Here is a 13,519-nt window from a genome sequence, read left to right as displayed (position 1 = left end):
TTGATACATCTTCCCCTTCCCTTGGTCTTACAGTAGCCGGCTGGACAGTTAAGTGATGTTTTTATTTTTCAATAATGCTCATCTCCAATAGGAGGCGCCAGTCCAGAAAAGTAGATTTGTGTTCTCAGCTCCACAAACGTGCGTGTGGGTTCATGACAAATCGGTGCTTTTAACTACATTGAAATTATGATTTTTATCCTGAAACTTGTATATCTCTTTTATGTTGAACTCAGTCAATAAGATTAACAATACTCCATTCAGCATTAATGCAGCTTATGAATATAACTAAAAAAACAACTTGCAAGTTGTCCATCAGCAAAAAGCTACAGTATAAATAGAAATGCCACTTACAGTCGGAGACGGTGTCATTAATAAATATTGTAGCTTTGCTGGGTTCCCCAAGGACGGCGTTCATTGGCATACGCAGCACTAATTCAAACTTCTCTATTCCCTCCAGCACCGGCTGTCCTAAGTCATCCAGGATGATCACGCGGAACGTCTGCATGTTGACGCCAGGTGCAAAATCAAGATTCCGACTGATACCTACATAGTCAATGCCAGCTAGGAAAACACGTGCATTTTTGTTAATTTATTTCCAACAAGAGTACATGGCCATATTTTAATATATTTTAAGTAACACATTAATAATATATTTATGTATTGATTACTATTCATGTAAATTCAATATATCCTGATAAATGGGTTTATCTTATAAGTAACCATGGAAACAGGTTTAAATGTTAATTTCATGTTGTACATTTCATCATAGTAAGATGACAGACTGTGACAGTGCGTCATTAGAACATTACATGCTGAAGTCCTATGGGAAAATAATACTCTGTCTAATGCTGGACATACATTAGTACGACTCGCACTAGGTGCAAGTTGTACTACGATCCCCCCGCCAGCCTTCGGGTATCCAACAGATTGTACGGTTACTGTCTGTAGTTTGAACTTGCATTTGATTATTATTTTACAGAGGATATCCTGCTTTATGGAGATCACACTCACAAATTTATTTTGTTGCCCCTGAAACCTCCAATTTCTTCAAAAAGCAAGATCAAAGGCACTGTTCCCCAGCAGGGCAGTAAATAGGGGTATGCAAGCAGTGTTGCCACATAGAGCACAGGGCCCTGTAGATGGCACCATCACTGCCACGCGGCGCCTGCATGTGGCTTACAGGGAGCCTGAAATGGCACTCTGCAGCCATTAGTGATACTGCAGAGCCGCCTGCAGCACCCTTGGGACTCTGCAGGCAATGCTCTTTTTACTAGAGCCTGCGGCGGTGTCAGCGGACCCACCCCTTTGACGGTGGTGGTGTCAGCAGACCCGCCCAGGCATGATGTAATGACATCACTGGTGAAGGGGCGGGGCCGATACAAGTGGCGCCTTGTAGCGCCACTGTACCCAAACAGCCTGAAGATTGTTTAACCTAACAATCAGGCCATCCAGCTTTATTTGAGAACATGGCTGATACTTGGCCAGAATACAAAACATTAAAGCCATAATGCTTGCTTGGGTATATTGAATATATAGTAGTGGTGTATCTTTCCATATAACAAACGTCATAGCTCTAGATCTTGTGGTTCTACTAGTTGTAGATGATGGTTGTTGCAATATCAGCTATATCTCTCTGTGACTGTCAGTTTATCACTATCTAGATTTTAATATGACGATGCTTTATAAATAAACAGAGAATACATCACAACAAATTGTAAATTACTTGCTAGCCTTTGAGGTAAGCAACTCATGAAACGATCCTGACTTGATATGGCAAGAAGAGCTTTCCCATATAATGTCTATATATTATTATTAGTAATAAAACAAAGTAACTTTTTAATATAAGGCTCCTATTTATTTTGAAAGTAATACTGTATGTTTCCTAACTATAGAATGAGAAAGATATGTGAAAGTTGCTGAATAGTAAATTCATACAGGATTCTTTCATTCTCCAAGATCATTTTTCACTGACAGCCCTGAAACAGCGGAGTTCAGGTTTTGTATTTATTATAGATGTTTTTAATTAAAAACTAGGGCTGATCTGAGGACGGATGCATTCTGATTTATTGGTGGCGGGTTGCTGGCAGCGATATACTGTACATGCCCTGCTGATGATGGAGACTGTCACTACACAGTCACACCTCCAAAGTCAGCTCACTTTCCCCTTTTCAAAAGCTTCAAGACAGATTTTCAGTCAGCGCTGGAACGCACATGAATAATACATGTTACATGCCTAAGAACAGTCTTGGTACACGCAATTGTTACTATACACATGTACATTTCAGATGTGGCCTTTTTAAGAGACCATAACCTAATCCATGGGTAGGCAACCTGTGTCATTCTAGCTGCTGTGGAACTAAACTTTCCAGCATGCCCTAAGAGCAAATCTGTGGTAGGGCATGCTGGGATGTGTAGTCCCACAGCAGCTGGAGGGCTACGGGTTGCCTACCCCTAATATACCGCATCTTAATTTCTTAATTGGGAGATTGAAACACATCATTATTGGGAATAGATTTGTTGGGTCGACCCTATTTAGGTTGACACTCATTGACCTAGTGCCTGTCAATATTGGTCGACAGGCACTAGGTCGACACCTGAAAAAGGTAGACATGGTCGGCAGGTCAACATGGAAAAGGTCGACATGGAAAAAGGTCGACATAGAAAAAGGACGACCATTCCCAATCGTAGTCCATGTGGATCGTAAAGTATGAAAAAGTTAAACAAAAAAAAAGCGTTGACCTTTGTCACGTCGACCTAATGCCCATGTCGACCTTTTCCAGGTGTCGACCAATAGTGGTAGACCTATTGACTGTCGACCTAAGTGAGGTCGACCTAATGACCATATCCCCATTATTGAGTATCCAACATGCTGCATGTGTCCAGAAAACAAACTTGCCGCTGTTTTATATGGCCACGTGAGGTTGTCCACAGCACTTCAGAGAATGAAACAACTGTACAACAAATATGATGGAACAGTTGTACGTGGCTTCCTCACAAATATGGAAATTACCATATTTTACTTCTCTGAGATAGGATGGTCAGTCTAATATCTCAGATATATAAATAATAATTGGAGAAACACAACAAAGGAAATAAGAGAGAAAGATTTACAGCCAGCTCTACTTACCAACTGCCGACACTGGTTCTGTCTTCTGTGACCGCACTGTGACAGTGGCAGTCTTCGATAGATCAGTACCAGTCCTCCACACACGTACTTCAATGTATCCTGCACTTTCATCCACGTACAGTTCCACATCTCCAAAATAGAAAGCAGGTTCTGAGAAATTAAAATATGATAAATCAATCAAAACATTAATAACACTGGAGAGATTGCAAACCTTTTAGGAACATAAAACACACTGGAAAATAAAAACATTTAATAAAAGTTATTTTACTGTATATGGAGTTTAGGATATTAAACATTTCATCAGTAATTTATGGTAAAGAACTTGGCGTACCGGTGAAATAAAAACAGTGTAAACATAAAAGCTACTGGTATTTTTTTACAGTTTTAAATTATTCAATAAACTTCTAAAACAATGAAATACAAATAAGCCTAATTAATACACATTAGGTAAAAACGTATGATACTAAAACAGAAATTTCCATATATAGAACCTCACGGGCTACCTTAGAAAGCTCCTCAGTGTATTCTATTCTGGGTACAGGACACTAGATGCATGCATACTCACTTTCCACTTGGACTTAGCCAGAGCTGGATATAAATATCCTCCCATCAGCATAGCATCGATGGTAAGGTTTTTCACCTAAATATGTTCCCATTAGAGATGTTGTCAGTTCTAATCTTGTTATGTGTTGTGTTTGCATTGCATTATGTTAGTGTCACGTTGTTTGTGTTACAGTTTACCAATTTCCTCTACTATATAATAAACACAATTTTTCAGTTCATCACGTCTGACTGGATTATTGGAAAGTACAAATGGTTATGCTGTCTCACTAAAATGTTATCAAGGAGATCTTAGTGAGGGCAGGACACTTTGTTTAATAGTGTCCTTTTCTCACTTTACAAAACATGGAATGGGTTATGTCGTTGGTCTCTTTACAAATTATCAATGCTCCCAAGTTCACAGTTTAAGTAACAAGCCTACTCCATGCTGGCTGGCCATACTGGCCTGTAGGCAGGGCTTAAAGTGGTCCTGGAGAGATGGGGGAACTCATCTCCCCTGACACCCCTCTCCCTCAGTGCGCTCAGAAGGTGCGCATCGCAAAAGGGGTGTGGCCTCACAAGGAAGGGGCATGGCCACACAATAGTATCCCCAATTCAAATTATGCCTCACAGTACCACAATCTAATATTCACATAGCCACACATAATAGTGCTCTTTACACACACAATGCCCACAGTGGCAGTGCCCCTTACACACACAATGCCCACAGTAGTAGTGCTGCTTACACACACAATGCCCACAGTAGCAGTGCCCCATACACACACAATACCCACAGTAGTAGTGCAGCTTGCACTCACAATGCCAACAGTAGTGGCCCCATCATTTTATATGTGGTGCACAATGTAGCAGGATATGTTGAACAACCTTTGCTCACCCCTATTATGTCTGCCATGTGTCCCCTCTGCTTTCTTATGTTTCTGTTGTTTGTCACTCTCCTCATGTCCTTATCTTCATCCTAGGTAACCCTCTTACTCCCTTCTTTGTGTCTGATCACCTTTCTCCCCTTTACTTAACCCCTACACTTCTGACTCCCTGCTACCCCTTCAGCCTCTGCTTCTATCTTACCCCTGCACCTCTCACTCCCTGTGCCTCACTCCCCCATTTCACCCCTGCTCCTCCCAGTTCCCCATCTCACCCCCTGCTCCTGTCATTCCTGAGACACTCTCTCCATGACAGCTTATTCCTCATACAGCTTCGCCCCCTGACACCGCTTATCCCTCACACAGCTTCTCACAGCTTCTCCCCCTGACACCGCTTATCCCTCACACAGCTTCTCCCCCTGACACCGCTTATCCCTCACACAGCTTCTCCCCCTGACACCGCTTATCCCTCACACAGCTTCTGCCCCTGACACCGCTTATCCCTCACACAGTTTCTCCCCGACACCGCTTATCCCTCACACAGCTTCTGCCCCTGACACCGCTTATCCCTCACACAGCTTCTGCCCCTGACACAGCTTATCCCTCACACAGCTTCTCCCCCTGACACAGCTTATCCCTCACACAGCTTCTCCCCCTGACACAGCTTATCCCTCACACAGCTTCTCCCTCTGACATCTCTAATCCCTCACATGGCTTCTCCTCCTGACACAGCTTATCCCTCACATAGCTTCTCCACTGACATATTTTATCCCTCACATAGCTTCTCCTCCTGACACAGCTTATCCCTCACATAGCTTCTCCACTGACATCTTTTATCCCTCACACAGCTTTTCCCCCTGACAGCTCTTATTGCTCACACAGCTTCTCCCCGACACAGCTTATCCCTCACACATGTTCTCCCCCTGATAGAGCTTATCCCTCACACATCTTCTCTCCCTGACACAGCTTATCCCTCACACGGCTTCTCCCTCTGACACAGTTTATCCCTCACACAGCTTCTCCTCCTGACACAGCTTATCCCTCACACAGCTTCTGCCCCTGACACCGCTTATCCCTCACACAGCTTCTCCCCCTGACACAGCTTCTCCCTCTGACACAGTTTATCCCTCACACAGCTTCTCCCCGACACCTCCTATTGCTCACACATCTTCTCTCCCTGACACAGCTTATCCCTCACACGGCTTCTCCTCCTGACACAGCTTATCCTCACACAGCTTCTCCCTCTGACACAGTTTATCCCTCACACAGCTTCTCCCTCTGACACGGGTGTAGTATGGTATGCCGGCGGCCGGGCTCCCGGCGACCAGCATACCGGTGCCGGGAGCCCGACCGCCGGCATACCGACAGCATGGCGAGCGCAAATGAGCCCCTTGCGGGCTCGCTGCACTCACCATGCTGCGGGCACGGTGGCGCGCATCGTGGACCCCCACGAGGGAGAAAATCTGTCGGTATGCCGGCTGTCGGGATTCCGGTGCCGGTATACTGTGCGCCGGGATCCCGACAGTCGGCAACCTGAAGACCACCCCTCTGACACAGCTTATCCCTCACACAGCTTCTACCCCTGACACCGCTTATCTCTCATAGTTTCTCCCCCTGACACCGCTTATCCCTCACACAGCTTCTCCCCCTGACACTGCTTATCCCTCACACAGCTTCTCCCCCTGACACAGTTTATCCCTCACACAGCTTCTCCCCCTGACACCGCTTCTCCCTCACACAGCTTCTCCCCCTGACACTTCTTATCCCTCACACAGCTTCTCCCCGACACCGCTTATCCCTCACACAGCTTCTCCCCCTGACACTTCTTATCCCTCACACAGCTTCTCCCCGACACTTCTTATCCATCACATAGCTCTCCCTGACACCTCTTATCCATTACATAGCTCAACCCGACACTTCTTATTCGTCACACAGCTTCTACCCCTTTCACCACTTATCTCTCACACAGATTCTACCCCTTTCACCACTTATCTCTCACAGATTCTACTCCTTTCACCACTTATCTCTCACACAGCTTCTTCCCGACACCACTTATTCCTTATGTGTATCCCTCATGCAGTGTCTTCCCTAATGTGCCCCCCCATACAGTGTATCTTCTTCATATGTCCCTCTCATCTAGTGTGTCTACCCTCTTGTCGCACACCTCCATCCATTGTGACTTCCCAAATGTGAATCCCCATCCAGCATTCCTGCCTTCATGTGCCAACCTCCCCTCTTCCAGCGTTGTTTTTGTGTCCCCTTATTCAGAACGTCTTCCATCATGTGCCGCCACTCCTCCCCCCCCCCATCCAGCATGCCTTCCTCTAACTTACTTTTTTCTCTTATGATGCCCACTGCTCCTCTTTGAGCGACATGATGAATGAACGCGGAATGACGGCACTTCCTGCATTGCCGTCATCTCAATCATCCCACTGTAAGAGCCTTTGGAAGGGACTGGCTTGGGTAGGACAATGCCTTTCACCGCCCGTCCCCTCTGTCAGTGTGGGAGCGCAGCGCGGGGTAGCACTGCATAGAGCGGGCCAGGGACAGTGGGATTAGGCAGACAGAATGTCTGCACAAAGTTCCGTGGCTGGGTAAAGTGGGCTGGTGGAGGCGGAAATATAATTGACGGAACGCAGTTCCGCCCCATTCCGGCCCACTTTAACCCTTTCCTGTAGGGATACTGATAATGTTACTCTGTAACCTAGAAACACTCCTCAATTTCACAGCCCAACAGCTGGGTACACACCTAGCTGACTAGACAGTGGACCAGCTGTTGCACTGACAGAGCAGCCGATCCTGGCAGGCATATACACTTACCTAGGGTGACCATTTTATCCCTTTTACCTGGGATGCTCATGGATTACACAGGTTCTGTGGCTGGCTGACTTCAAGCCTACATTTAAGCTGGTTTTAATCAGCCACAGAACCTGTGTAATCTATGAGTGTCCCAGGTAAAAGGGATAATATGGTCACCCTAATTTACCAACCGGCCACTTGATATGTTGGTCCTGACATCCAGCTGGACATTTTAAGTTTGCATTCAAATGCCTGCCCAGCTGTGATGCCAGTCCCTGCAGCCAGTTTACGGGCAGTCAGTGGGTTGCAGTTTTATCAAGCATCGACTGTGCTGCAGGGCTGATGCGATATGTCTGTGAATTACGTTGTTCACAGACATATCGGGTGTACACACCCGCCAACCCGCTGATATATCGTCCGTTTCATTGACCGGACGATATATCGCCCAGTGTGTTCACAGCTTAAGAAGCAGGTCACTCCAATATACTCTAGCTGGTCTCTAGGCATAAGGATAATGTTACCCAGTAATGTAAAATGTTGCCCAGACTAGAATTTTCCATTCTCAAGCTTTGCCAATAATTAAAAGTAAATTAAATAAAACTTAATGGGCAGATGTCTCAAGCTAGAACCACTGCTCTAGCTTGATAGGTAGACGGATATATCTGTAATATAAAGTAGCATCTACAGTATATATGTGTTTGGCACAAGACCATAGAAATGCCAAGAATATTTAAATGTAAAAAAGAGACTATTAAATGTTTCTTGCACTTTAGTGTATCTGCTTCATTCCTGCTTTATCAACAATCCACTGTTTCCATTGGCTTATGCCAACTTTACAGAGTATGTATACATAAATATGAGCAGGGTAACTCAATACATTTAGATAAACTGATGAGTTAGGTAAATTGTGGAAATTCCTGAAATGATTCTCTCAATGTGTGACTCTTGTGTTAGGAACAGATTTCCCTATCCCGGCTGCCTGGTAAGAAAACAGACGTAAATGGTGACCTTTTCATATAGATTGCTTGGCTAAGAAAAAACAGTAATAAAGGTACAAAATGAAAAATGAGCGGCAGATTAAATAGGTATGATTACATTTAACATTTGTCAGTATAATTATGTTAATCCATGTTCAGTAGATTCCTTTATTGTACTTTGATATTTTATTAAATTGTACTGACCATTTGTAATTTCCTTCTACAATGCTGCCCTGTCTGGAAGAAAAATAGGGTCTCCATATACTGCGCATCAAAATTGTATTGATTATTATTAATATTTGCATTACTTCAAAGGGAACTCCATAAATATACAAACCCCGCCCCCCTCCCCAATTATTATTATTCTCTATTTATAGAACACCAAAAGGGATCCACAGTGTTGTAAAAGGTGCACACATATGTATTGTACAAAAGGAATACATATGTAATCCCGGCAAGCGGGATACTGGCTGTCACTATCCCAACAGCGGCATCCCGCCCGCAAGAATGCCGGCAGCGGGGCGAGCGCTACGAGTCCCCTTGCGGGCTTGGTGGCTCGTCACCGGAACTATTCCCACTCTATGGGTGTCGCGGACACCCACGAGTGGGAATAGCCCCTGTGAGCCGGTATTCTTGCTGTCGGCATTGTTGGCTGTCGGGATTCTGGCATCGGTATCCTGACCGCCGGGATCCTTACAGCCGGCAAATTGATTGCCTCCTGTGCAAACATAACAGGACAAAAAGAATATCTACATGGCAATCAATAATTCCACATCAATTAATATATAATCACTGTAACTAAAAAAAACAAGCACAGCTTTAACCTGTACCGTAGTTGCTGGGCGCAGCACAATGGTTCAAAGCCACTGATTGCAAAAAGAAGACCAATGGGGATGAGAAGTTGGCATAGGTCTGGAAAGGAAGAGTATACAATAGAAGATGACCCTCCATAGGAGCATCAGTGTTTCTATCATAGGTGCAATGTGTGCGGTGCACATGGGCCCCTGGGTTCAGTGGGTGGCTACACCACACACACTGCACCCATGTTGTTTTATACTTACCTTTCTGGAGTCCAACGACAGGTGCTGCAGCCACAGCAAAAACCACTTCCAAAACTGCTGCCACGCATGCGCAGCAGGAAATTTGTCTCCAGACCATGGTGTCCATGTTTCCGGAGAACTGCGCATGTGCGGTAGACTCCAGCGCAATGCCGAAGCCTATGGCGCCGTGGAAAGGAGGTGGCCCACTCGGAGTCTGCACATGGGCCCCCTCCTCTCTTAAAACGCCCCTGCATAGGAGAGTTTAAAAACTACAGGTTGAGTATCCCATATCCAAATATTCCGAAATACGGAATATTCCGAAATACGGACTTTTTTGAGTGAGAGTGAGATAGTGAAACCTTTGTTTTCTGATTGCTCAATGTACACAAACTTTGTTTAATACACAACGTTATTAAAAATATTGTATTAAATGACCTTCAGGCTGTGTGTATAAGGTGTATATGAAACATAACTGAATAGTGTGAATGTACACACACTTTGTTTAATGCACAAAGTTATTAAAAATGTTGGCTAAAATAACCTTCAGGCTGTGTGTATATGATGTATATGAAACATAAATGCATTCTGTGCTTAGACTTAGGTCCCATCACTGTGATATCTCATTATGGTATGCAATTATTCTGGTCCCAAGCATTTTGGATATGGGATACTCAACCTGTATAAGTGAAGAACAGCCAGACTTCTGTGACACAGTGTGCGGGGACAAATAGAGTGGGTTATTATAGGTGCCTATATGAAGCTTTGGAGTCTAATAGTGGGAGGGAGGGAGTTCCAGTGGTAGGGAGCACTATTGTAGAAGCCCTGGAGGTGAGAGGGAAGAGATAATAAGTTTGGAAGACAGACAGTGATCACTGGCAGACCAACATGCAGGGGGCAGAGGAAACAGTAAACTCACAGCGCTATGGAGAAGAGGGTAAACTGTGATTTTTAACTATGAGGGGGCAGATAAAGTTAAAGCAATGCTTACAAATAATTAGCAAGTGTGGAATATGTATTCATCATTATTAGACTTATGTACTGGCATTTGTTTCTTTTCTGACACATCTTGGCTCCTTAGTAAAGGATATTTGTTGTAAGTGGATGTACTTTTATCCTTACATCCAGTTGCCATACTACACTCCCCTCAATATATTGCTTTGAGATACATGCAGAGGAGCATGGACTAATGTTAATAGATGCATCCAACACATTTCCTGCTATTATTCCTGTATCCGACCTTCCCCATCTCCCAATAATTTTGTTTTCGCCCTATGGGGGAGATTTATCAAAGCTCGGAGAGAGCTAAAGTGGAGTGAGATAAAGTACCAGCCAATCAGCTCCTAACTGCCATGTTACAGGCTGGGTTTAAAAAATATCACTTAGGAGCTGATTGGTTGGTCATTTATCCTTCTCCACTTTATCTCTCTCCAAGGCTTAGTACATCTGCCCCAAAGTACCAACAAATCAGCTTCTGTCATTTTTCAAACTCTTAATGTTACTGTACTTGTTACTTCACCTTTCCCTCCCTCTTTGTTCCCATAGGCCATTTATCATGCTGCCATGTTACTCTTCTTACCCCATTACCGCTTTCATTGCAGATCCATGCTTACTACTGTGCTCTACATTCTGTGGTGAAACATCTTTCTGCTGTAAACACACAATGTAATACTATTTATATTTTAAATATATTCTCATTTTTGTTCACTTTTCCATACCTATGGGTAACATCAGCATCTTACATGCTAACTCCTTCTTTTCTAAGTTCTCAGTGGTGTCTGGCAGTAGTCTTAAGGTTTGTACACACGGTGAGATCATTGCTCTGCCCGATTTTGACTATCTGACTGAGCCCAGATACTGTAGCACAGATAGTACAGATTTTGACTAAGTGCCAATTTTGACTATACTTTGTACTAGATTGTACACTAGATAGTCAAGATTGACTTGACTGCACAGATGCCGGTGAAACTAGCCAATGAGAGTCTGGGGGCGTGCTTAGGAGAGTGGAGCCTAATGCCGAGTCCTGGGTTATGCATGGTGGATATGGTATACAACGCCACTGCCGATCCGGACACACTGCCAGCACATATATTACATACCTACACTGTATACACATAAATGTTTATATGTGCTTTGCGGTCCCCCCTGCACAAGGTAGTTGGCGTTGCAGCCCAGGGGCTCCAGCCGTTGCTGGTTAGGAGTAAATAAAAAATAAGAGCAATTGGTACCTTGGTCAAACCATGTTGTGCTGCTGATGGGACAGAGTCGTTGGGAAGAGGAATATACAGTACTAGCTTCATTTTAAATTTCAGTGTGAAAACAAAAAAGCTCAGTATTTGCTAGCTGCGTGCATATGCAGTCAGTATATTAACTGCATGCAAAAAAATAAATGTCTTCGCCCCCTTGTAAGATAACATGCTTTGTTCCAGGAGCAAATTGCTCATTCTTTATTTGCTCCTAATTCTGAATCAGGCCCATGGGAATACTTGCCTACATTAAAAGTGTCCTCTACAGGAGAAGCCTGGAGAGGAGATACAGGTGGTGGGTGATGGGGACGGAGCCATACTATTTGCATCATTAAGCCATAATTATGTGATTAACATAGAATCACGTCACATTAAGCAAATTAGAAACTTACAATTGCTTAAATAGTCAAAGGGTGGGGGGAGTTTAGGAAACATCAGACTTGCTCTGGAGGTGTAAGAAAAAGGACGCAGTGGATTCTATAGAAATCACTGTGTCTCATATTCTGTCCTCTAATTGAATTGCAAAACCCAGTGGCTGCAGGAAAAACCTTGCACCACTGTTTTTTTTAAGCTTCTCACCGCCAATTGAATTTCCCCATATGGTATGAGTTTGCAAATTTCACAGGATCCATTCGGTACCCCTCAGGAGACCGATGCCGGAAAACTGACAGCCCAAGAGAATTGAGGTGGGGGTTAGGGCACCCTGGGGTGGAGGGTTAGGTTTAGGCAGTAAAGGGGGGGCTTAGGGTTAGGCACTTGGGGGGGGGGGGTGTTAGCTGGAGCTAACACCCCTGGAGGGTTAGCTGTAGCCAACACCCATGTCCTGTGTCGCGATATGCACTGTCGGGAAGCCACGGCCGGTCAGGTGACAGCCAGCATCCCTACTGTAATGGACGGAGTGGGTATATTGGAGAAGGCATGATTAAAAATTGTATTATTCACACTGGGTAATTTATCAATGTATATTTTGTGGAACATGTATTAAGCTGACAAGTGGTTGAAACCTAATTACTTTGCCGGGTCACAGCTTGTTTACCCTACAGCCCAGAGGTGTCAGATCTACTTTAATGCAGGTGACCAGAGTTTGCTTGGAGAAGGCATTAAGTGCCCTTGGGAAATCCCTCAGAGACACTATGGCCAGCAGGGTGTGAACTGCCCTTCCTGGGCCCTGTTGTAAAAACCAGTCCAGATCTTCACACAAAGCCGTAACGTTAAGGCCATCCACCCCTGCCAGAATGGCTGAGAAACCCCAGTGTAAACTGAGACACAATCCACTTTGGATTTGGGAGGGTTAAAATGCTTCCAAGGGCGGGGGGGGGGGGGGGTGGCGAGGGTGGCCTGCTGTGGGTTTAAGTATGAGAAACTCTGGCTGCCAGTTGTTTGAAGGGACCTGGATGATCATGATGAAACATACCTACCAGAGGAGACTTCACCTCAATCAGCGTTCAGCCCTGCCTAGGTGATATGAATGTTGTCCCTTTTTTCCCTTATTTTATTTCTTGAAATTGTGATTACTTGTGTGACTATTGAAAACTATTATATTCTTGTAACTTTTCTTTTTCTGTAAATATAAGATTTAAAATTTTGGCCTGGATTAAAAATCTCAATCTTAGCTCTGGAGTCTGTGTTTTCACACCCAAACCCAGAGAGGCTCATTTTACCTAATTTTTACGTATTATTAATTGTGTTTGGGGGTGAGAGCAGGAGCTCATCCTGGTCTTGTCACAAAAGGTACATATGCTGGTGGCAGTTACCGCGTTGATTTACCATACATGCTGAGGTAATCAGTAAGGTGTCACAGGCAGCGTTTTCAGATTGGCATATCTGGAGACTTGCCGTGCCTGGAATCGTGACACCTACCACCAGCATTTCATACCCAACCAGATTACTCCCTTGAACTGAGTCATGTATA

General features: G+C 44.4%; 1 protein-coding gene across 1 annotated transcript in view; it reads right to left on the bottom strand.

Annotated features, from left to right (window-relative positions):
* FREM2 (FRAS1 related extracellular matrix 2) overlaps positions 1-13,519 on the bottom strand; it is a 285,338-nt gene that overhangs the window by 71,856 nt on the left and 199,963 nt on the right. The window contains exons 7-8 of the mRNA XM_063951860.1: positions 3,128-3,277; positions 352-561 (exon numbers count right to left, since the gene is read on the bottom strand). Coding sequence (XP_063807930.1) covers positions 352-561; positions 3,128-3,277 — 360 coding nt within the window. The remainder of the gene's footprint in view (positions 1-351; positions 562-3,127; positions 3,278-13,519) is intronic.

This window comes from Pseudophryne corroboree, chromosome 2 (assembly GCF_028390025.1).
Source record: "Pseudophryne corroboree isolate aPseCor3 chromosome 2, aPseCor3.hap2, whole genome shotgun sequence".
NCBI classification, from domain to species: domain Eukaryota; kingdom Metazoa; phylum Chordata; class Amphibia; order Anura; family Myobatrachidae; genus Pseudophryne; species Pseudophryne corroboree.
This window is presented reverse-complemented; position numbering and strand designations above follow the sequence as displayed.